At 65.6% G+C, this 19998-nt stretch overlaps 2 protein-coding genes across 3 annotated transcripts; one reads left to right on the top strand and one right to left on the bottom strand.

Moving 5' to 3' along the window:
* Positions 1–423: 423 nt before the first annotated feature.
* GPR179 (G protein-coupled receptor 179) lies at positions 424–11285 on the top strand. Of its 2 annotated transcripts, XM_072028885.1 has the most exons (11): positions 424–1428; positions 1963–2071; positions 3114–3216; positions 3342–3550; positions 3743–3811; positions 4326–4435; positions 4511–4749; positions 5192–5330; positions 5475–5580; positions 5702–5848; positions 6215–11285. In XM_072028885.1, the coding sequence occupies exons 1-11, from the start codon at positions 632–634 to the stop codon at positions 10367–10369; spliced, it is 6183 nt and encodes a 2060-aa protein (XP_071884986.1). In that variant the 5' UTR covers positions 424–631; the 3' UTR covers positions 10370–11285. The 2 variants fall into 2 exon arrangements, with proteins under 2 accessions (XP_071884986.1, XP_071884987.1); XM_072028886.1 differs by lacking the exons at positions 424–1428; positions 1963–2071; positions 5192–5330 and having other exon boundaries at positions 3116–3216.
* A 1017-nt stretch (positions 11286–12302) lies between these two features.
* Positions 12303–16179, bottom strand: MRPL45 (mitochondrial ribosomal protein L45). Its single transcript, XM_038168880.2, has 8 exons — positions 16046–16179; positions 15676–15865; positions 15130–15247; positions 14657–14755; positions 14052–14100; positions 13664–13813; positions 13410–13583; positions 12303–12735 (listed from the first exon to the last, which is right to left on the bottom strand). Exons 1-8 carry the CDS (start codon positions 16091–16093, stop codon positions 12643–12645), a joined length of 921 nt encoding a protein of 306 aa, XP_038024808.2. The 5' UTR covers positions 16094–16179; the 3' UTR covers positions 12303–12642.
* Positions 16180–19998: the final 3819 nt, after the last annotated feature.

Raw genomic sequence — 19998 nt, 5'->3', positions numbered from 1 at the left:
AGCCTTCCGTGCCTCAGTTTCCCCCCTGCAGGCAGGCAGCGCTGCGTGGCACCTGGGACACCCCAAAACTGGGGAGTGGGGAGCAAGGGGCAGGTCTGGGTGCACAGCACCCCCTGCCCCACTGGGCCCCCCGTGTGCCCCCATTTCCCTCCCTGCCCCACAACAGGGACTTTGGGCTTCTGTCCGGTGGGAGCCCAACCACGGCCCCCTCCCCGGGGCCTGGGGCGCTGCAGCACCGACCCCTGGGACCCCCGGGAGCCGCGGGGTGCAGGATGCGGCTGCGGGATGTGGATGCGGATGCTCGCAGCACGGTTGCCATGGCTGCCTGTTGGGATGCGCTTGCATCACGGGCAGCCCAAGGGGCCGGGGAGCGGGGTCCCAGGGCCGGCCGGGGGCTCCCCGCAGCGGGGCCGGGACCGGAGGCAGGCGGGGGCGGGCGGGGGGGCTCCGTGCGGGCAGCGCCAGCGGCTGAGCGCGGTTTGGAGCCGGTGACGTCTGTGGAGGGAGGAAAACAGGCGGCGGAGAGCGGCTCAGCGCAGCCCAGCGGGCTCCCGGCCGGCTCGGGCGCTGTGCCCACCATGCCCCCCCCGGGCCGGCCGTGGGGTGCCGGGGGGCTGCGCTGAGCCCGGCCATGGGGCCGTGGTGGTGGCCGCTGCTCTGGTGCCTGCACGCTGTGCTGCTCCTGGGGGGGGCACAGCAGCCCCCGGCCTTGCCACCCCCAGGGGTGCCCACGTCGGAGCCGGGGCCGTCGGGGGACGCCGAGGGCTCGGTGGCGGCGCTGGCCTTCCTGCGCTCGGGCGATGCGCAGCGCCTGGCCCGTGCCAACTGCAGCCGGGACATCGTGGCGGGGGCCCCCAGCTCCGGCCCCCCCCCGGCTCTGCGGGCCGCCCTGCGTGCCGCCCCCGAGGCGCTGGCCCAGGCCGCCAACTTCCTCAACATGCTCTTCCAGAGCAACGACATCCGCGAGGCCAGCGTGGCCGAGGACGTGGAGTGGTACCAGGCACTGGTCCGCAGCCTGGCCGAGGGGCACCCTTGGGTGCGCCGGGCGGTGCTGGCCCTCGACGCCCACCCGCTGGCCGCCAAGCCCCGGCTGATGCTGCAGGCTACGGCGGGCGAGGGCGAGATCCGGCTGCGGGACGTCTCCGCCGCCGCCCCCAGCCTGGGCAACCGCAGCTGGGACAACGAGTGGTTCAACGCCCTGCGCGCACAGCGCAGCCCCCAGCTCCGCAAGAGGGTGCTCAGCAACGACCTGCGCAGCATGGAGACCCCCAAATGGCAGCGGGGTGACAGCTACGTGGGGGAACCGGGCCACGTGCGGTGGTCGCCGCCGTTCCTCGAGTGCCGGGACGGGAAATTCCTGCCCGCCTGGGCCGTCACGCTCTCCTCCGCCTTCTACGGGCTCAAGCCGGACCTCAGCCCCGAGTTCAAGTGAGTGGTGCCGGTGGTGATGGGGTGCAGGGGGCCTGATGGGGTGCAGGGGGCTGGGGGGTGCCCCGTGGAGGTGATGGGTGCAGGAGGCATCGCCCCCAGGTGTGGGGCACCAGTTGTGTGCAGCAGGGTGTGGGGTGCAGGGTGAGGTGTGGGGTGCAGGATGGGGTGCAGGGCAGCTCTCCTCTCTGCAGCGTGTGCCAGCAGCCCCGGGGTGTGTGTGTGTCTGCCTGCATTTGTGCACATCGGGGGGGATGTGAGTGCAGGCGTGTGCATGTACGTGTGCATTTGTGTGTTCGTGCGTGTGTGCACACCAGTGTCCGTGTGTATTTGCACGTCCCCGCACCGCGCTGCTCCCCGGCCCCCGCGGCTGTCTGTGCCCCAGCCCTAAAACCCCCAGACCCAGCTCCAAGGGGGGACGTCCAGCACCACGAGTGTGTCCCCCGGGTCTGTGTCCCCATCTCCCAGCACCCCCCCCAGCTGAGTCCCCCCAGCTCCCCAGTGTCCTGGGGCTGACCCCGTCCCCCTGCACAGGGGCGTCGTGCGGGTGGACATCGAGCTGCGGGACGTGGGCATCGACCAGTGCGCCAGCGGGCCGGGCTGGTTCACGGGCACGCACCGCTGCGACCTCAACAGCACCCAGGTACCCAGCACCCTGCTGGTCCCAGCACCCAGCACCCCGCTGGTCCCAGCACCCGTCCCAGCACCTGGGGCACTGTGGCACTCCGTTCTCTCATCCGTCGGGGCTGGGGCTGCTCCTCTCCAAACCATCCCCATCTCCGTCCCCGTCCCCGTCCCTGTGCCCGTCCCTCCCTGCGGGATGAGCTTTATCCCCCGCCGGCCGCTCCATCTGCTCCGCTCAGCTGCTCTCGCACCCTGCCCGGGGTTTATTGTGCAAATCTTCCAGCAGAGCCAGCGGGGTGACCCGGCTGCTGCCCACCCGGGGGCAGCGGGGACGGTGCTCCGGGGGCTGGGATCCGATGGGTGCAGCATCCCCGCGGGTGGCCCTCAGCGCTCCTGCAGCTGTGCCCACCAGGAGGTGCCCCAGCAATGCCCCCCGCTCACATCAAGCCCTGCAGGGTCCCAGTTTGGGGCAGCATTCGTGCCACGGAGCTGGGCTCTGGCACTGCCGGGGTTATGGGGTGACAACTCGCCGCCCCCGTTATGGGAAACGCCGTCCCAAAGCTGTCCCCGCGCAGGCGGCACCTCACCAGCTTCTATTTCAGGCACTTTTCCTCCCTGCAAGTAATTCCCTCGGGAGGGACGTGACCTGATCCGTGCCAGGCGTCTTTCCAGCACACAACAATACCCAGAAAAGCTCCCGGCCGGCCTGGCGGCGCGGGCAGGGTCCGGGCCCGGTGCCGGGCAGCGGGGGATTAGCGGGGCTGCCACGGCCGCTGCCGTCACGGCCCAGCCGCGCGGCCGGATTAGTGCTCTGTGCTGCATTAGGTGTCCATTTAGGTTTTAGGGAGGGATTTGGGGGCCAGGCTCTGGCTTTTAATTCCTAAATGTTTAACCACTGGTTTCCAGGGGCAGGCATGGGGGAGGACAGCGCAGGGTCGGGGAGCCGGGGTTGCGCTGGAGCCCCTGGTGCCAGGGGGCGCACGGGGCTGGGGGGAGCCCAGCGAAGCGCACGGGTGCGGGGCGATGCCTTCCGTGCACCTCTGCCTGTCTCCCCCCCCCAGTGCGTCCCCCAGGAGAGCCGCGGCTTCGTCCTCGGGCAGTACGTGTGTCGGTGCAAGCCGGGCTTTTACGGGGCCGGCGGAGTGGCCGTCGGCACCCAGGCAGGTGGGTGCAGCACCCAGCTGGGGGCCCCCCCTCTCACCCTGCAGCCCCTGCAGGTGCTGCAGGGGCTTTGGGATACCCAACAGGGGGGTTTTGGGGGCCTCACCTACCCCCGGCTCCATCCCCAGGCGTGGCGGGGAGCGCGGTGCCGGCTGATGGGGGTCCCCGGCTGGCGTGCCGGCCCTGCCGCGAGGGATGCGCCACCTGCGTGGACGACACCCCCTGTCTGATCCAGGAGGACCGGGCGCTGCGGGCGGCCATCCTGTCCTGCCAGGCCTCCTGCATGCTGGCCGTGTTCCTCAGCATGCTGGTCTCCTACCACTTCCGCAGGAGCAAGGCAAGCGCCACCGGGGCTGCGCCCGGTCCCCCCGCTGCTGCTCCCCTCGCCCCGTGTCCCCCCACCTGGCTGCCTCCTGACGGGGGGCTCTCGAGGGAGGGGGTCCCGGGGTGGGTGTCCCTGCCCTGGGCTCCATCCCTTCCGGCACCCTTGGGCTCTTGGCTGTGCCCTCACGTGGCCCTGTCCCCGCAGAGGATCCGGGCGTCAGGAGTCGTCCTGCTGGAGACCATCCTCTTCGGCTCCCTCCTGCTCTACTTCCCCGTGAGTACCCGGCCCCACGCTGAACCCCCCCCTCCATGCTCAGAGTGTGCCGGGACAGGCGGCCCCATGGCTCCACGTTAGGCTGCAGACCCCAAATACACAGCCACGAGCCCCGGCATGGGGCTGCCCCCCCACCAGCCCCCATCCCACCCCAAAATGTGGCGCCGAGCCCCGAGCTGCCGTCCCACCCATCCGGCAGAGCTGGCACCGGGCAGGGCACGGGCACGGCTCCACCTAATTGTTAATTGTGCTGGCGCAGGCTCCGGGGGCTGTGGGATAAACCTGCTCAGGAAACCAAATCCCTTTTCTCCCGCTGGCCACCAGAATTAATCCCAACCCAAATCCCCTGTCCCTCCCAAAATGTCTGCGGTGGCTGCCGGGGAGCGAGGGGGAGGCGGGAGGCCAGGCACCCCCGGTCGCTGCTTCCCACCTCCCTGCCCTTTCCCCCCCCCACGTCACAGTGAGCCGGCACCAAACACCACCACCGACCCCCTCCCTCCTTCCCACCCCCCAGGTCTTCATCCTCTACTTCAAGCCCAGCATTTTCCGCTGCATCGTGCTGCGCTGGGTGCGCATGCTGGGCTTCGCCACCGTCTACGGCACCATCGCCCTGAAGCTGTACAGGTAGCGGGGCCGGGGGGCTGCCGGGACCCTGCTGGGGACCCCCAGCCTGGATCTGACCCCCCCTGCACCTCGCAGGGTGCTGAGGGTGTTCCTGGCCCGCACGGCGCAGCGCGTGCCCTACATGTCGAGCGGGTGGGTGCTGAAGATGCTGGGGCTGATCCTGCTCCTGGTGCTGTGGTTCCTGGCGGCCTGGACCGTGGGGATGCTGGAGAACGTCGACAAGAACATCCCGCTGGTCGTCCGCACACAGACCGCCCGCGGGCTGCACTTCTACATCTGTGGCCACGACCGCTGGGACTACATGATGGTGGTCGGTGAGCGCCAGCAGAGCCCCCCCGGCACCCCCCACAGCCATCCCTGCCTGCACCTCTCCCCTCCCTGCTCCCCGTAACCCCAGGACCCCATCCCATTAAGACAGCAGGCAGGGTTTTGATTTCCTCATCCATCCAATCGAGCCCGCAGCAGGGCTGGGGGGTCTGAGCTGCCTCCCTCCCTCCAAGCACCCCCAGCTCATGCCCTGGTGCCCAGCGCAGTGCCCAGCAGCAGCAGCACGTCCTGCTGCCAGTGCCAGGCTGTGCCATGGATGCTGTGCACCTCTCCCAGCTCCATCTGCAGCACGTACCAGCAGCACCCAGATGGATGTGCTGGGCTGGATGCGACCCAGGGCAGGGAGGGCCCAGAGGGGAGCAGAACCCACCAGGAGTCCCCGCAGCTGGGTGTCGGGGCCGGGCGCTCAGCCCCTGCTCTGTCCCGCAGCCGAGATGCTGTTCCTGCTGTGGGGCAGCTCCCTGTGCTACGCCACGCGCGCCGTGCCCTCCGCCTTCCACGAGCCCCGCTACATGGGCATCGCGCTGCACAACGAGCTCATGATCTCGGCCGCCTTCCACGTGGCCAGGTAGGGCACGGGGCTGGAAACGGGGCTGGAAACAGATCCCTGGCCCCGGTGATGCAGAGCACCAGCAGCAACGCCCCGCAGCCAGCAGCTGCCCCCTGGGATCCCCCCGGGGGTGCCCCCACGCTGCCCCCCTGCCCCTTCCAGGTTCGTCGTGGTCCCCTCGCTGCACCCCGACTGGACCCTGCTGCTCTTCTTCGCCCACACCCACAGCACCGTCACCATGACCCTGGCGCTGATTTTCATCCCAAAGGTAACACCTGGCCCTGCCCCATGCCCTACACCACCTCCCCCCTTGTCCGGGGGTCTGGGACACGGGGCGGGGGCTCTCCAGGATTTCGGGGCCCCTCGGCGAGCTCGCCCCTTGCCCCCAGTTCCTGCACGCCGGCTCGCCGCTGCGGGAGGAGATCGCGGCCGAGGTTTACGAGGACGAGCTGGACATGCGGCGCTCGGGCTCCTGCCTCAACAGCAGCATCGCCTCCGCCTGGAGCGAGCGCAGTCTCGACCCCGATGACATTCGGGTGGGTGGCACACTCAGGACCTTCTTTTGACGCTAGCTATGCAGCCCCACGCAGAGTAAGAGTTGCCTTTTGCGGTCTTTCTCCTGATGCAAAGCAGAGGGTGGAGAAGGGGATGCAGCGGCCGGGAGGGGGCACGGGGCGAACGGCCACGGGCCTTGGGGGGGGGGGAGCCCACCCTGTCCCCTGCAGCCACCTCCTCGTGGGGACGGGCAGCGGGCAGAGCAGCAGCAGGGGGACGTGGGCACAGCCCGGCCCCGTGGCTCCGGGGACCAAGGTGGAGAATTGCAGGGTGGCCCCGTTCGGTCCCGTTGTACGTGCTCTCCTCTCTCCCTTCTCTCTGCCGTGTCCCCATCCCGCGGCGCGCAGGAGGAGCTGAAGAAGCTCTACGCGCAGCTGGAGGTGCTGAAGACCCGCAGGATGGCAGCCAACAACCCCCACCTGCCCAAGAAGCGCGGGTCCCGCCGCAGCCTGGGCCGCTCCCTCGTGCGCCGCCTCGCCGAGCTGCCCGAGGCCATGGCCCCGCGGGGCAGCCGTGAGGAGCGGCTCCGGACCCCCGGCAGCCGCCGCGCCTCGGCCAAGCGACTCCCCAGCACCGGCAGCGCCAGCCTGCGGGCACGGGACGGGGGCTTCCGACACCACGCCGCCGCCCTGCGTAAATCCCGCAGCTCCGAGACCCCAGCCTGGGACCCCCAGGGTGGCTCCCCCGACCACAGCCCCAGCGGGGACACCGCACCGGGGACCCCGGTGGTGCCCACAGCAGGCTCGGGGCAATCGGACAGCGAGTCCCTGGACGCCGCCCCACTCGTGTGCAAGTCAGCCAGCGCCCACGACCTGTCGGGGCACCAGCAGCCCCCCCAGCCCCGCGCCGCCCTCCTGCTGAAGTCGCTCAGCGTCGTGGCCGGTGCGCGGGACGAGGCCCTGCTGGTGGCCAGCCGGGCGGCACGGGACGGGCGGGATGCTGAGTGGGGAGCTGAGCACCGCACCACGCAGCGCCCGGCCACGGGGCGCCCCACAGAGCAGGCACCCCCTGAGCAAGCTGCTGCAGCCACTGGGATGGATGATGCCCCCCTGCCAGCTGGCTCTGGGCGTGCCGACGGGGGTCCCTCGCGTGATGCGTCCCCCCCAGGGGATGGCAAGGCGCAGAAGCACGTCACCTACGCGCCCACCAAGAGCAGCAGCGTCGACGGCTCCCACCTCTCGGGGCGGGTGCGGGTGGCGGTGAGGAAGACCCCGCCGCCGCCCCCCATGCGGTACCAGAGCCTGGTGCACCACGCTGGGGACAGCAGGGAGACAGCGGAGCCACCAGAGCCACCTGAGGGGACACCGGGGCGAGCACCCCCCCCGGCGGGGCAGGGCCGGCTGCAGTCTGCCCGCTCCATCCCCGCGGAGGTTTGCCCCTGGGAGCTGATCCAGGAGGAGATTTTAAGCAGGAAGCAAAAAGCCGCCGAGCCTTCAGCCTCAGGGCCCCCTGGGGACACCCCGGTGGCCCCCCCGAGCCTCAAGCCACCCTCCCAGAAAACCTTCAAGAGCCTGGGACTGGCCATCAAGGCTCTGAACCGCTCCAGGGGGAAAAACAGCCTGAAAGGAAAGAAGGAGAGCGAGGGCAGCCTCAGGAAAAAGGGGCGAGATGGAGATGGGGGCAGCAGCAGGGAGAGGCCCAAGCTGGCAGGGACACCGACTTTTTCTCCGGGGGGGAGCAGCCAAGGCCCCACAAATGGAAGCCCCAAGCCCAGCCCGCAGGAGGGGGACGCGGTGCCCTGGCAGCACAACAACAACGCCGGCTCCACGTCGGAAAGCGCAGCCTGCGGGGGCAGCGGGGGACAGGCAGAGGGACAGGAGGACGGCACGGCCACGGATGGAGGCGGTGGAGGAGAGGAGCCCGGCGCTGCCCCGGGGAGCACAGACACCGGCAGGGTCCCAGAGACCCCCTCAGGGACGCACGAGGTCTCGCCCAGCAGCAGCCGTGGGGACACCTCTGAGCACCCCCAGCAAACCCCAGCACCACCACCAGCACCACCAGTACCACCAGCACCACCAGCACCACCACCACTGCCACCACCGCTGGAACTGGGCACAGGCAGCCCCCAGGTCCCCGGGCACAGCGCGGCTGCTGCGGGGCCGAGGGCTGAGGTGTGTCCCTGGGAAGCCCTGGGTGCCCCCCCGGGGGCTTTGGCACTACAGGAGGCAACAGCTGCTGGGGGGGGAAGCCCCAAGAAGGTTTTGGGGAAGGGGGGCAGCCAGCCCGGCCCCCGCAGTGCCAGGGAGGGATGCGGCACCGAGGGGCTCCCCGCGAGGAGCAGGAGCACGGAGGTGGCCCGGGCGGGTGGTGGCCTTAGGACAGAGATCTGCCCCTGGGAGGGGAGCGGGGGTGAGGCTGGGCCCCCCCATGGGGGTCCTGGCAGCGTCGGGCCCGGGGCAGAGCTGGGGGAAAAGCCCCCAGAGCTGCCGGCAGCGGCCCCAGGGACAGTGGGCAGCGGGGGGGGCAGGACGGCCGAGGTCTGTCCGTGGGAGAGTGCGGAGGGGGGGCCGGCCCCCAGGGCAGAAATTTGCCCCTGGGAGGTGGGGGAGCCCCAGCCGGAGAAGGGGAAGGTGCAGCAGGACGGGGGGAGGCTGCTCAGGGGGGGCAGCAGCATCCGGCCCCGGTCCCTGGGTCTGCTGAGGGCGCAGGACGGGGGGGGCAGGCAGCCAGCAGCCAGCCGGCCCTGGGGCAGCGCCAGCACCGAGCTGCCCCCCCCTCGGGCAGCTCCCGACAGCTCGGACCTGCCAAAAGTCACCTCCGAGAGCCCGGAGAGCGCGAGGGCCTCGGTGTGCCCCTCATCCACCCAAGCTGGAAAGGTTGGCAGCCCGAAGGCCGACGTCTGCCCGTGGGAAGCCGAGGAGGAGCCGCTGGCTAAAGCAGAAATCTGCCCTTGGGAGGTGTCCACGGCTCCACCGGGGAAGGGAAGGGGGAGCCAGGACCCGCGTGGGGCTCCCCCGGCAGCCGCCAAACCCAAATCGGGGGAACCCGAGGGCAGCAAAGCAAGGCTGGCAGAGGACAGGGGTTGGGCGGCTCGCAGGGACACCCAGATCTCCGCTGAGCTCTTTGGGAAGAGCCTGGAGGGGCCGAGAGCTGAGGCAAAGCAATCCCAGAGCACAGAGAGCCCGAAGGCAGAAATCTGCCCCTGGGGGGCGGCTGCAGCCCCCCTCGGGGAGCAGCCAAGGGCAGAGCAGGCCCTGAGGGCAGGGCCGCGGGGGGAGAAGCGCATCAGGCGCCAGGCAGCGCTGGGCAGCCCGGCCAGGTCCCTGCAGGGGGGTGGCAGCGATGCTGTGAGCCCCTGGGACCCCCCAAAACCCCGCGTGGGGGTCCCAGCGCTGCCCGCAGCGAGGGAGGCTCAGAGCACCGAGAGCCCGAAGGCGGAGGTCTGCCCGTGGGAGGCTCAGGGGCTGGGGGCTGGGGGCAAAGCCGAGATCTGCCCCTGGGAGGTGGCCGCTGTCCCCTCGGATAAAGGGAAACTGAGGCAGGACGGAGGCGGTCGGGCCGGAGGGAGCAGGAACACCTCCACGGAGCGAGGTGGCTTGAAGGAGACCGGAGACAGCCCAAAAAGCTGGGACCGTGAGGCCGTCTGCCCCTGGGAGAGCATGGGGGGCACAAAGAGCCCAGAGCTGCCAAAAGCTGCCCCCACCAAACCGGGGAGCACCGGGAGCAGCGTGGCCGAGGTCTGTCCCTGGGACAGCCCGGGTTTGGGGAGCCCAGCGCTGCCCCAAGGGAGAGCCCTGAGCACGGAGATCTGTCCCTGGGAGGCTCAGGAGCTGGGGGCTGGGGATAAAGCTGAAATCTGCCCCTGGGAGGCGGCTGCAGCTCTGCCACGGAAAGGAGCCTCCTCTGAGAGAACTGGGGCAGCCCCGGGGGAGGCGAGACCCCGGCCCCAACACCGGGGAGCCTCCAAGGCGGTGGAGAAGGGGAGCAGCGAGCGAGAGGCCGTGTGCCCCTGGGAGAGCCTGGGCACGGGGGAGCCCCCCAAAAAAGCTGGGACGGGGAGAGAGGCGTCCAAGAAGTGGGACAGCTCGGAGAGCCGGAGAGCCGACATCTGTCCCTGGGAAGCAGCAGAGCCCGAGGCCCTGCAGATCCCCACACCCAAACTGGGAGCTGATGGAGCAGCCCCTGCTGGGAACGGGGACCCGAAGCCGGTGGCCAGGTCTCCACCAACCCTACCGAAGGCCGGGGGCTGCTCTGGGGGCCAGGCTGAGCACAAGCCCCTGCGCCGCGTCCTGCCGGGCTCCCAGCCCCTGCGGGCAGCTGCGGGGCTCCCTCGGCAAGCACACGTGACCAGCAGCAGCCCCAGCCCCAGTGCCAGCGTGGCTGAGGTTTGTCCCTGGGAGGCAGAGGAGGCTCCCCCAGCCCCCAGCACTGAAACCCAAAAAGCGCCCACGGTGTGCCCATGGGAGGGGGACAGCACAGACCCCAGCCCGAGCCCCCGTGGGCTCAGAGAGGGGGGCACGAGGCAAAGCAGCCCCGATGTCTGCCCATGGGACCACGAGTAGCTCGCCTGCCCCAGCTGGCAGCGGTTGTGCAGGGAAAGTCCTGAGCTGAATCCCGCCACCTGCCCGCATGGGGACCCAAAACCCAGGGCTGGGGACAGCCCAGGGCTGCCTTCAGCAAGGGTCTGGGCTCCCGAGCACCACGGGAATTCAGAGCGGGGGGAGCCGGCAGCCCCTGCACGCTGGAGCAGGTCATCGTGAGCCCAGGGCAGCCACGGTGCCCCTGGGGAGGAGAACAGCTCCCCAGAAGTGTTTGTCTTAACTAATTACACCACTAACTCTGCAAAGCACTTCGTTATTGCTGGCTACGTCTCTTGTACACACATCTGCAATGCCCAGAGCTCGCCTTCCCATCACAGGGGGGATTTTCCATCACCCTTTCCGCTGGCACTCCCCAGCCTTCACTTTTACTGCCCTCCTGTAGGAAGCCGGGATGCCTTTATCATCCCCCGTTTCAATTTCTTGCTGTATTCACACCCCTTTTGGGGGCAGAGGTGGAAACCAGGTCCTGTAACACAGGGGAGGTGCTGAGGCCATGGGGGCACAACGAGCTCCAGGGCACGAGGCAGCGCTGATCCCATCACCAGGAGAAGAGCTGGGCTGCACGCTGCGGGCTGTGCAGGTCCCGCTCCCCCCTGCTCCCCCCGGGCAGCACAGCACAGCAGTCTCCCCAGGTTTGTTCCTCTGCTCCATTTGAGTGGAAGCACACCAAAAACAGAGGCACAGAAGCAAATGCTTCTGTTCTCTGATCTCCCTGCAAGGCTGGGGCTCGGGGCTTGTCCTGCCATCCCTCCGTTTGCCTCCTCTCTCCCTAAAGTGGCGTTGCTGTTGTGTGCTGTGATCCTCAGTGCCGAACGTCAAAGTCACGCAGTGTGTAAGTAAGTGTACATACAGAAAATAAAGTTATCCTCAGCGTGCACGCTCGGCTGATTTATGGGCTGTGGGCAACGTACGGAATACATCTAAGGAAGAGCTACAACAGAAAGCAGCGAGGCCACAAAGGACACCCAGGAACAGCAGCAGTGTAGTCAGAGAGGTTGGCACAGGAGAGGGGGAGCTACACTGGAATTAAATGCTGTTCTCCCAAAAAAAACAGCCACTGCCAGAGAACACTCCTCTCATTCAGAGCCTGAGCTGAAGAACCGTGGCCGTAGGAAGCGGCTGAGCAGTCACAGCCGCACCCGCTTCTACACTGCCTTAGTCACAGCAGACACAGACCAGGCAGCTCGCTCGTTTATTTTTGTTCCTACCCCAGCTCACATATGCTGGAGCACTGAATCTCTCTCCAGCTCATGAATGAAGCGTAGGCAGAAGGCTCGATATAGTAGGCTCCTGCAGGAAAGGCAGACAGATTGTGACACCCCTCTGACTTCCAAAAAGATGAAAGGGATTCCATCGCTGGCTCCTCTCCTAACTGAGCGCAGAGATGGGATTCTGCCCTTTCAAAGGAACATCATTCACAAGCAACACTGAACAACTCTGCAAGCATAAGGAGCCATAAATCTTACTGCGTGCTCTGTAAAATCTGTCTCAAGGAAGAAAAAAATGCACTCAACTCTCACAAGCTCTTGAAAATGGCTGAATTAAAAAGCAGTACGAGGCTGGAAAAGGAAATGCTGTTATCTGATGACCAGTGAATTTGCTGCTTTGTGACTAGGTGTGAACAGAAGCTACCTGAGCAAAGCAAGAACAGATCAGCAGCACACTGCCTTACTTGCAGCTGTGGAAAAAGGTAACCCCTGGGTATGTTTCTGGACTCACACAGCCTGCTAAACCAGAGGGCCTGATGTGAATGTCATCGTGTCCACAGGATGGTGCCAGCTGCTCATTAACAACAGCCCATTGCTGAACTTGAGAGCACCTGGAACAAGTGCACCAAAACCCATCTGCTATGAGAAATGCTGCCTTTTGACATGAATTGACACAAACACTGACCTCAGGAGTCAAAAAAATTTATTAAATTATCAGTGCTGTGCTACAGCTCGGCTGTTAACAAGCACCCATTCAGCAGGACCCACTCAGGAGAACCTGATTTAAAGTGTGCTTGCTGCACCAATACCTACTACACAGAGAAGGTTAAGACACAGCACAGTCTATCTGGACAGAGGAAAGCTCTTAGAGCTCATCTGAATCCTCTCCCACTTCCGTTTCCCTCCTTTCAAGGCGATTTCTTAGTGAGTGGAGTCCGTTCCTGAAGCTGCTTTGTTGAAAAGCACAGCTACACCCAGCCAGCTCCCTCCACAGACATTCTCCGTTTTGTTCCTTCAGGGTTGTTCTTACTGCTGCCTCTGTACTTGCTCTGAAGTTTCTTCTTTATGTTCTTTAATCTCTTGTGAAGAATCCAAGGCTGGGCCGGGAATCATCACCGTCTGCAACAGCAAGGACAGAAATCAGCACAACGCGGAGCAGCTCAGAACTGTTGTAACGAGAGTGTGAGAAAGGGTGACCAGGAGGTGGTGGCAGTGCACAGGAAGATGACCAGATGGCGGCAGCGGGAGGGAGGACAGAGCAGGGAATGGTATTACCCGCATTGTACCACACTGCACTTCTCACCTCCTGCCTCTCCAGGACCTGTTTTGTCACACAGGAGGGCAGAGCACCTGCCTCAGTTTGCCAGGTGCAGTACAGGGAGCAGTGAAGCCCTGAATTATCACTTACCTGTCAAATACCATTGGTCTGCTACTACATCTTCCAGGTTACCCTAGAATATGTATTTTACCTCTCTGTATTTTCCAGACAGAGATCTCAAACACCTTACAGACTTCAGTCCTGTTACCCCTGAAAATTAGGCTAGGTACAGGAGCAATCAGATGGCTTAAAACCCTCCTGGGACTAAACCCAGTGCCTAGCAGTTGTAACATTCACTAGCCACCGTGAGAGATGCTAGAGGCTGATAATCCCACGGTAATAAATGGGACTGCTTGCAAATAAATGCACCACCAGCCCAGTACAGGAAGCTCAGCTCTGGTTTTGTCCAAAATTAGCTAGCAACTTATGTTTCAAAGCCACAGGCCAAGCTGGTGTCTGCCCTTGGTGGCATTACCTTAATGATGGGGTCCTTTGGTGGAGCCCACTCTGGAACAATCTTGCCGTGCATCCTCCATGTGCCGTAGGGGTTGACCAGATACCTCTCAAATACGACGTACTCCAGAACATCCTTGGGCACCTGCTCCCCGCCGTACATCAGCCGCCCAAACCGGTCATAGACAGCCAGGGTCTGTAACAGAACCAGGAAACACGCTGGGCTGGCCCCGGGCTGGAGTCAGTCAGGAGACACAAGGGGGCAGGGGGACGTACCTGCCGCGTGTGCATCCGCACCGTCACCTGGCCGTACAGGTTACTGGGGTTCACCATGCTGTTGCACCGAATGTGGACCACTCTCGGAGGCTCCAGAGACTCAACAAAACTCCAGCGGATGGTCTTGTACCTGTTGCCACGGACCATGTCCTGAAAAGGACAAATAAGTCGGCACCAACTTCATTGGGATGTGAACTGAACAAGCAAACTCCTGCATGTAACGAGGCACTCGTTCGTTAGCTGTTCCTTAAACTTGTGCTTTGTCTCCCCACTGTCTTTATTGTATTCGGGTGGGGAAAAAAGAAAAGAGACAATTTGTCAACCCTTCCACACTCTTTAAGGCTCTCTAAACCCAACCAAGGACACACTAACGCCCAGATAAACTTACCGGGTAGCAGCGCTCTGTCACCAGGGAGTGAAGTTTCTGCTTGTTAAAACTGCAAGTGAAACACACCCAGTTACTCAAATACACTTATTGTAAAGAGGCTTACTCACAAATTCCTGCTTCTCCAGAAGATTTATAACCCACCCGCAAAGCAGAAAAACGAGATTCTCAGCTGTGATCTTAACACAGAATCAGAACCTGAATGGTAGCTGGCTGGCAAGACTTCGGGGAAAGACATGGCAGCATCCCTTGGAGGCTAGTTATGGCCTAAGTGTTCTACTGATGTTTGGAATTGTAACCAAAAATGATGCATTTCTGAAATCTGTTCCACTTCTACAAAGCAGAGCAAGTCAGGGGAGCATCATTTCAACCTCCAAACCATTCCCCACGGCATGATGCGGAACAGCAGCAACCACCAGCTCAGCTGCTAATAGCACTGATTCCCAAAACTCCAATGCCACCTCCTCTTCAGAGAGATGGGGGCAGCAGAAGGAAGTACTCGTTGCAGAGGAGGCACAAGGATTAGAAAGATAAGGAAGAAAACCAGAGCATATAAGCAAAAAGAAGCCGGTCCTGCATAACCACATCAGTCAGAGACCAGGTCTTACTTTGCCAGGCAGTTATGAGCTTCAATGAATATCTCCTGCGCCTTCTCTGGGAAGGTTTTTGTGCTGAAATCCGGAACATGATCCTTTACCTTCCGCAGACTGAAGATAAAGAAAAAAAGAAAGCTCTGCAGCAATTAAAAAACACTTCAGTGTTTCAGGTGAGAATCTTACCAGTTCAAGAGCCGCTTTTCCCAGGGAGCAACTGGGAACCAGAGACTCCCTCCCCACTGACACAATCTCTAGGTGCTCTAAGAGGGACGTACTGCTGCAAACCCAAAGAACCCACGGAATATGAGTACACATTGCACCCCTTCGTGCCAGGACAGACGCTGTGCATTCCCTCTCACACCAAGGAGGGTTGGTTAAATGGTACAAGAGCAGCAGTGTTGTAAACAAACACACCACCTCACCACTGCGAGACAGAACTGGGCAAGGCTTCAACACCACAGGCTAATTAAAAGGAAGGTACATACGCTAGCTGGGAGGCAGCGGTCTGCTTCAGCTTCTCCACCCTTTGCTTCAGCCCATCTTTGGATAGGGAAGACATGCGGGCATCACCCTCAGGAGGGACATAAGGGTCTATAATATCAGCTGCAAGACAGAGAAGAGAGGTCGGGAGGCTCAAAAACTGCCAAATGCTGCATAATGAAGATAACAGAGGCTGCTGGAGAAGAATTCCTCCCTGAAAACATCATTAGGATGAAATAAGAGTGTGGCTACAAATGACAGGGGCACCTCTCACTGTGAGCAAGCCGTGTCAGACCACCTGCTCTCCTCCTCTCCCACACAGCCCCAGGATACGAGGACGAGGCACCCAGCAGCAGGGAGCACGGCCTCCCATGGCTGGTCCTGGGGCGCGAAGGGGCCGACAGCCCCACACACAGCCGACAGCAGCAGGGCCGCTGCCACCACCCACACGGGGCAGAGCAGGGGACGGAACCTGCAGCAGGGGGGCTGCCTCCCTCTACGGGATCGCCCCTCGGGAACCGGCCCCGGGGGGGGGGGGCGCCCCGCGGTACCTGTGCAGGCCAGGAAGAAGGCGCGCTCCAGGCGGTCCTCGGGCAGCGCCCTGGCGGCAGCGCGCAGCCGGCCCTCCCTCTCGGCCGGGGACAGCTCCCGGGCCCAGTCGGGCACGAACAGCCGCCGCTTGGTGCGCACGGGCACGGCGAGGCACGGAGGGGAGGCCCCGGGGGGGCGCAGAGCCGAGGCCTAGCGGAAAGGAACGGGAGGCCAAGCGTTAACGGCCGGCCCCTCACGCCTCCGGAGCCGCCGGCACCGCGCCCAACGCCCCCCCGGGACCGTGCCCGGAGCGGGAGCCTCCCCCCAGCCCCCGGCCCTTCCCCCCCGGGCTTTTCCCTTCCCCTCCCCGCCGCCCCCGGCGCCCCGCACCCGCCGGCCCAGCAGCCCCAGGCCCGCCGCCCTCATGGCGGCCGCCATCTTGGCGCCGCACTGCCCGACGGGAAGGAGGGGGCGGGGCTTGAAGGGGAGGGGGCGGGGCCCGGCGGTGGCGCGCGGAGGGGGCGGGGCCGTCGGGAGCCCGCGCGGCCGCGAGTGGAAAATTCCATCGGCTGCGGGGGGGGGGCGGGGCTGGGGGGGTGGGGGAGGCTCCGCCCCCGGCGCGAGGCGCCCCCCCCCCGGGGGTGAGGGGGGGGGCGGGGGGAGGGGGCGTGACGCAGCGGGGTGCGCGTGCACGGGGCGGGAGCCCCCCCCCTGCAGCACGGGGGGGGCGCGGCGCCCACCCTCATTGCAGCGCCCTGCGGCGTGCACGGGGAGCAGCCCCCCCCCCATTGCCCCCCCATGCACCGTGCACGGGGAGCAGCCCCCCCCCAGCACCCCCCCCCCGTGCACCGCTGCCAACGTGCAGGAGCCCCCCTGCAGCACGGGGGGGGGGGCGCAGTGCACACCCCATTGCGCCGTGCAGCCCCCCCATGCGATGTCCTTGATGTCCCTGTGTGATCCCCCCCGGTTCTGCCCCCCCCCCCCCGGCCCCTCCATCCGTATCTGCCTGGAGGTGGGGGGCTGCCTGCCAGGGGGGTGTCAGGGTTGGGGGGGGCTGTGAGGGCTCCATTTGTGCCCAGTGCCTGCAGGGCCCCCACGCAACCCCCCCAGGGGATGCAAGGGGTGGTGCTGGGGGGGCTCAGCCCCGTCCGCCCCCCCGCCCGGCTCGGCTCGGCCCAGCCTGGTCCATGTCGCAGACCCCAGGGCAGTGGGGAGCAAAGGATGGGGCCGGGGGGGGGGGGGGCGTGGAAGGCTCAGGGCTGCGCTCGCCCCCCCCGGCCGTGCTCCCAGCCCTGGGACTGTTGATTTTGGCCGGGATTGAGCCCCCCCGCCGGACAGCTGGTTAATGTGTAGTGAGGGCCCTGCTGTGCCCGGGACCCTTGATCCCAGCCCACGCCACTATCGGGGCCTGGCCCCCCCAGTAGGGGCCGGGACGGGGTGCAGGGGGGGGGTTGGGTGCCACTGGGGGGCTCTTACAGCAGCCAGGGGACAGGGACCGGCTCCAGCGAGGCTGGTGGCATCTCCAGGGGCCACCACCCTGACGGTGGCCCTGTGCTGCCCCCCCCCATTTGCAGAACTCCCCCATTTTGCCCCGTCGGGGCCTTTGCTGGGCTCTGGCAGGCCCCGAGCACCGTGAGGAGGCCGCGCCGTCCTCCAGGCAGGGCTTTGGCCCCGTTGGTGTTGTCCCTGCCCCACAGAGGTGCTTGTGCAACGCGCCCCGGGGCTGTGGGGTGCAGGGGGGGCAGCGGGCAGGGCAGCGGGCAGGCCGGCACGCAACCCACCGCCACCGCTGCCAGCCCCTCCTGCCATGGCCTCGTGCTGGGGGCAGCCCCGGAGCCGCCCGCAGCCCCCAGCGCCGTCCCCTGCCCCCAAATACCTCGGATTCCTGCCCTAAGCCGCGGCTGGACCTGCGAGGCAGGATTAGCCCCTGCCCTGCGGCTGCTCCCGCTCTCACAGGGACACCAAAAACCCATGCGAAAAGAGAAGAAAAGAAAAGGCTCTCCAGGATCTTTCTTTTATTCTTTTCTTCTTTTCTTCTTTTCTTCTTTTTTTTTTCTTTTTTTCCCCTCTTTCCCTTGTTTCCCTAATTAAGCCAGTGCACTGACAGCAATTTGTGGCCGCAGGATCCGGGCTCATCACAGCCCCTGGCAGCCACCGCGTCCGCTCGGCCCCAGGCCCCCCCGAGCCCGGTTTGCTCGGGACACGGCAGAGGCGGCAGCGTCCCCGGGCGTCTCCTCGGAGGCTCTCCTCCTCCTCTCCTCCTTTCTTTCCTTCGTGATTCTTGCTGACAGCAGCATCTGTCACCGAACAATGCAGCAGCGCGGGCCAGCCGCCGCGGCAGGGAGCCCCGGGGGTGCGGCGAGGCTCGGCCGGCACACGAGCAGCAGCACCGAGCGGCACGGGGTGGGGGGCACAGCCCCCAGACATCCCCCCCACCGCCCTCCTGCCTTCATCCCGCTGCTGGCCCTGGGGAGAGGAGCACGGGGAGAAGCCGTCCTGCCCTGCCAGGTCTCTCCTGCCGGCCGGGGTGCCGTCTGTCCCACTGCCCTGCCCCTGTCCGTGTGTCCCCGCGGACGGTGGCAATGCTGAAAGGCACCGGAGGAGCCGGGGAGGGTGGTGGCACCCGGAGCCCTGCAGAGCTTCCCAAAGCCCCGCACGGCTCCAGCTGCTTCCCGCTGTCTCCTTCCCTCTCCTCGGGGCACTGTAGCACAATGCGGCCCCGAGAAGCCCCAGCTGAACCCACGCTCATCAGCTGCTTGGTTTTTATAATGATGTGCTAAGATCCGTCTGTACTTTCTCCATGCCCCAGTTCGTGCCGCAGACTCCTCCAGGTCTCAGCAAATCCCCACCCTCTCCCTGCTTGGCGCTAGCTTATATTTTAAACAGCGAGATGTCACTTTTAGCGAAAATAAATCTTTTTTTTTTTTTTTTGGGGGGGGGAAGGAGAAGAAAAGGAGCAACTGTGATATCCAGCGGCAGAAAGCAATTAACAGCCAAATGCTTTCCTGCCCCAGCAAGCTGTGCTTCCTTCCTAACGCGAGGGAGGTTGTGAGGTTGTGGCCCCGGCAGAGCCGCGGCGCGGGGCTGAAGTAGGTCAGCGCCCCGAGCCGGGTTCCCGGCAGAGCTGAACCCCGAGCCGCGGCTCCCACCCAGAGCCCAAGCAAGGCTGGGTGCGAGGGCAGGGCTGGGCCTCCAGGGCAGCACCGCTCCTCCCGAGGAATTCGATTTTTTGCCCTTCTTTTTTTTTCCCATATAAAGCCTTTATTAAGAATTTTTAAACTTCCTGCTGGCGTTTGTCACGAAAGCCAGCCGCCCTCCACCATCACCCACTTGGGACATTTATTGCCCCGTAAATCCCGCTCGCTGTGCTGTGTGCGCAGCTTTTGAAGGCAGATTCCTGACATAGCATCTTCCACAGACCCCAGCAGCGCGGCCGGGCCCCGAGGGGCCGCAGACCCCCAGGGTGGGCAGCAGCTCCCTGCAGCTCAGGGCAGGGCCCAGCAGCTCCCCTCTGCTCCACAGCCTGAGGCTTTTTATGGTTGGGAGCATGAAATGGGAATGAGTGAGCGTGAGTTTGGCCAGGAAGGGTTCTGTGAGCACCTTGAGCCCCCCTTTTTTATTTATTTATTTATTTTTTTTTTTTTCTGGGATCCCCGCAGCACCCAGCTCTGCTTCTCCCCCTGCTGCAGCTCAGGCCCAGGGGGGAGGAGGAGGAGGAGGAGGCGAGGGCCGGGAGCAGCCCCGCGCCCTGCAGCTGCCCGGGCAGGCCCGAGGGCAGCGCCGCTCCTCGCCCCTCGCCGTCCCCGTCCCCTCGCCCCCCCCGGGCTTTGCTGCAGGCCCCGGGGCCGTTTCCCAGCCGCTCCCACGGTTCCGTAACCGGGGGTCGGCGGCACCGGGGCCGGCCCCCACCTTCTCCACCGGGGGCCCTGGTGCTGAGGGCCTGCCCCGGGGGGCGGCCACCGGCAGTGGGGACGGGCGGGGGCGGCGGGAACCGGGCCCGTGCGGAGCCAAGAGCCAGGCCCGGGACCCCCGGGACCCCCGGGAGGGCCCCGCGGCCCCCGCCGCTTACGCAACGCGCTCGCTCCGCGCTACGTGCGCGGCCGCGTGGCGCCCCGCGCGCTCACGCGCACGCGCGGCCCCCGTCCCTCCCCCTCCTCCTCCTCCTCCTCCTCCTCCTCCCCCCTCCCCTCCCCTCCCGGGGCCGCCTCGTGCCGGGAGCGCGCGCGCGCGCCCCCGCCCCTCCCTCCCGCCCTCCCTCCCGCCCGTGTCGGTGCGGGGCCGCCGCGTCGCCGCTCGGAACCCCCGCGGCTGCCGCTGCTCGCCCGCCTCCCCCTCCCCTCCTC

Source organism: Anas platyrhynchos, chromosome 28 (assembly GCF_047663525.1).
Source record: "Anas platyrhynchos isolate ZD024472 breed Pekin duck chromosome 28, IASCAAS_PekinDuck_T2T, whole genome shotgun sequence".
Classification (NCBI taxonomy): Eukaryota; Metazoa; Chordata; class Aves; order Anseriformes; family Anatidae; genus Anas; species Anas platyrhynchos.
Note: the sequence above shows the minus strand (reverse complement) of the source record. Positions and strands in the feature narration are given on the sequence as shown.

What these genes read in the sequence shown, in the direction of transcription:
- GPR179 (XM_072028885.1), top strand. Translation starts at nt 632, where the DNA reads ATGGGGCCGTGGTGGTGGCCGCTGCTCTGGTGCCTGCACGCTGTGCTG. An exon ending in GCCGCCTTCCACGTGGCCAG is followed by an intron (nt 5,331 to 5,474) that starts GTAGGGCACGGG and finishes TGCCCCTTCCAG; the next exon opens with GTTCGTCGTGGTCCCCTCGC. An exon ending in CGCTGATTTTCATCCCAAAG is followed by an intron (nt 5,581 to 5,701) that starts GTAACACCTGGC and finishes CCTTGCCCCCAG; the next exon opens with TTCCTGCACGCCGGCTCGCC.
- MRPL45 (XM_038168880.2), bottom strand. Translation starts at nt 16,093, where the DNA reads ATGGCGGCCGCCATGAGGGCGGCGGGCCTGGGGCTGCTGGGCCGGCGG. An exon ending in CTTCTTCCTGGCCTGCACAG is followed by an intron (nt 15,248 to 15,675) that starts GTACCGCGGGGC and finishes TCTGTCTTGCAG; the next exon opens with CTGATATTATAGACCCTTAT. An exon ending in TGACAGAGCGCTGCTACCCG is followed by an intron (nt 13,814 to 14,051) that starts GTAAGTTTATCT and finishes TGTCCTTTTCAG; the next exon opens with GACATGGTCCGTGGCAACAG.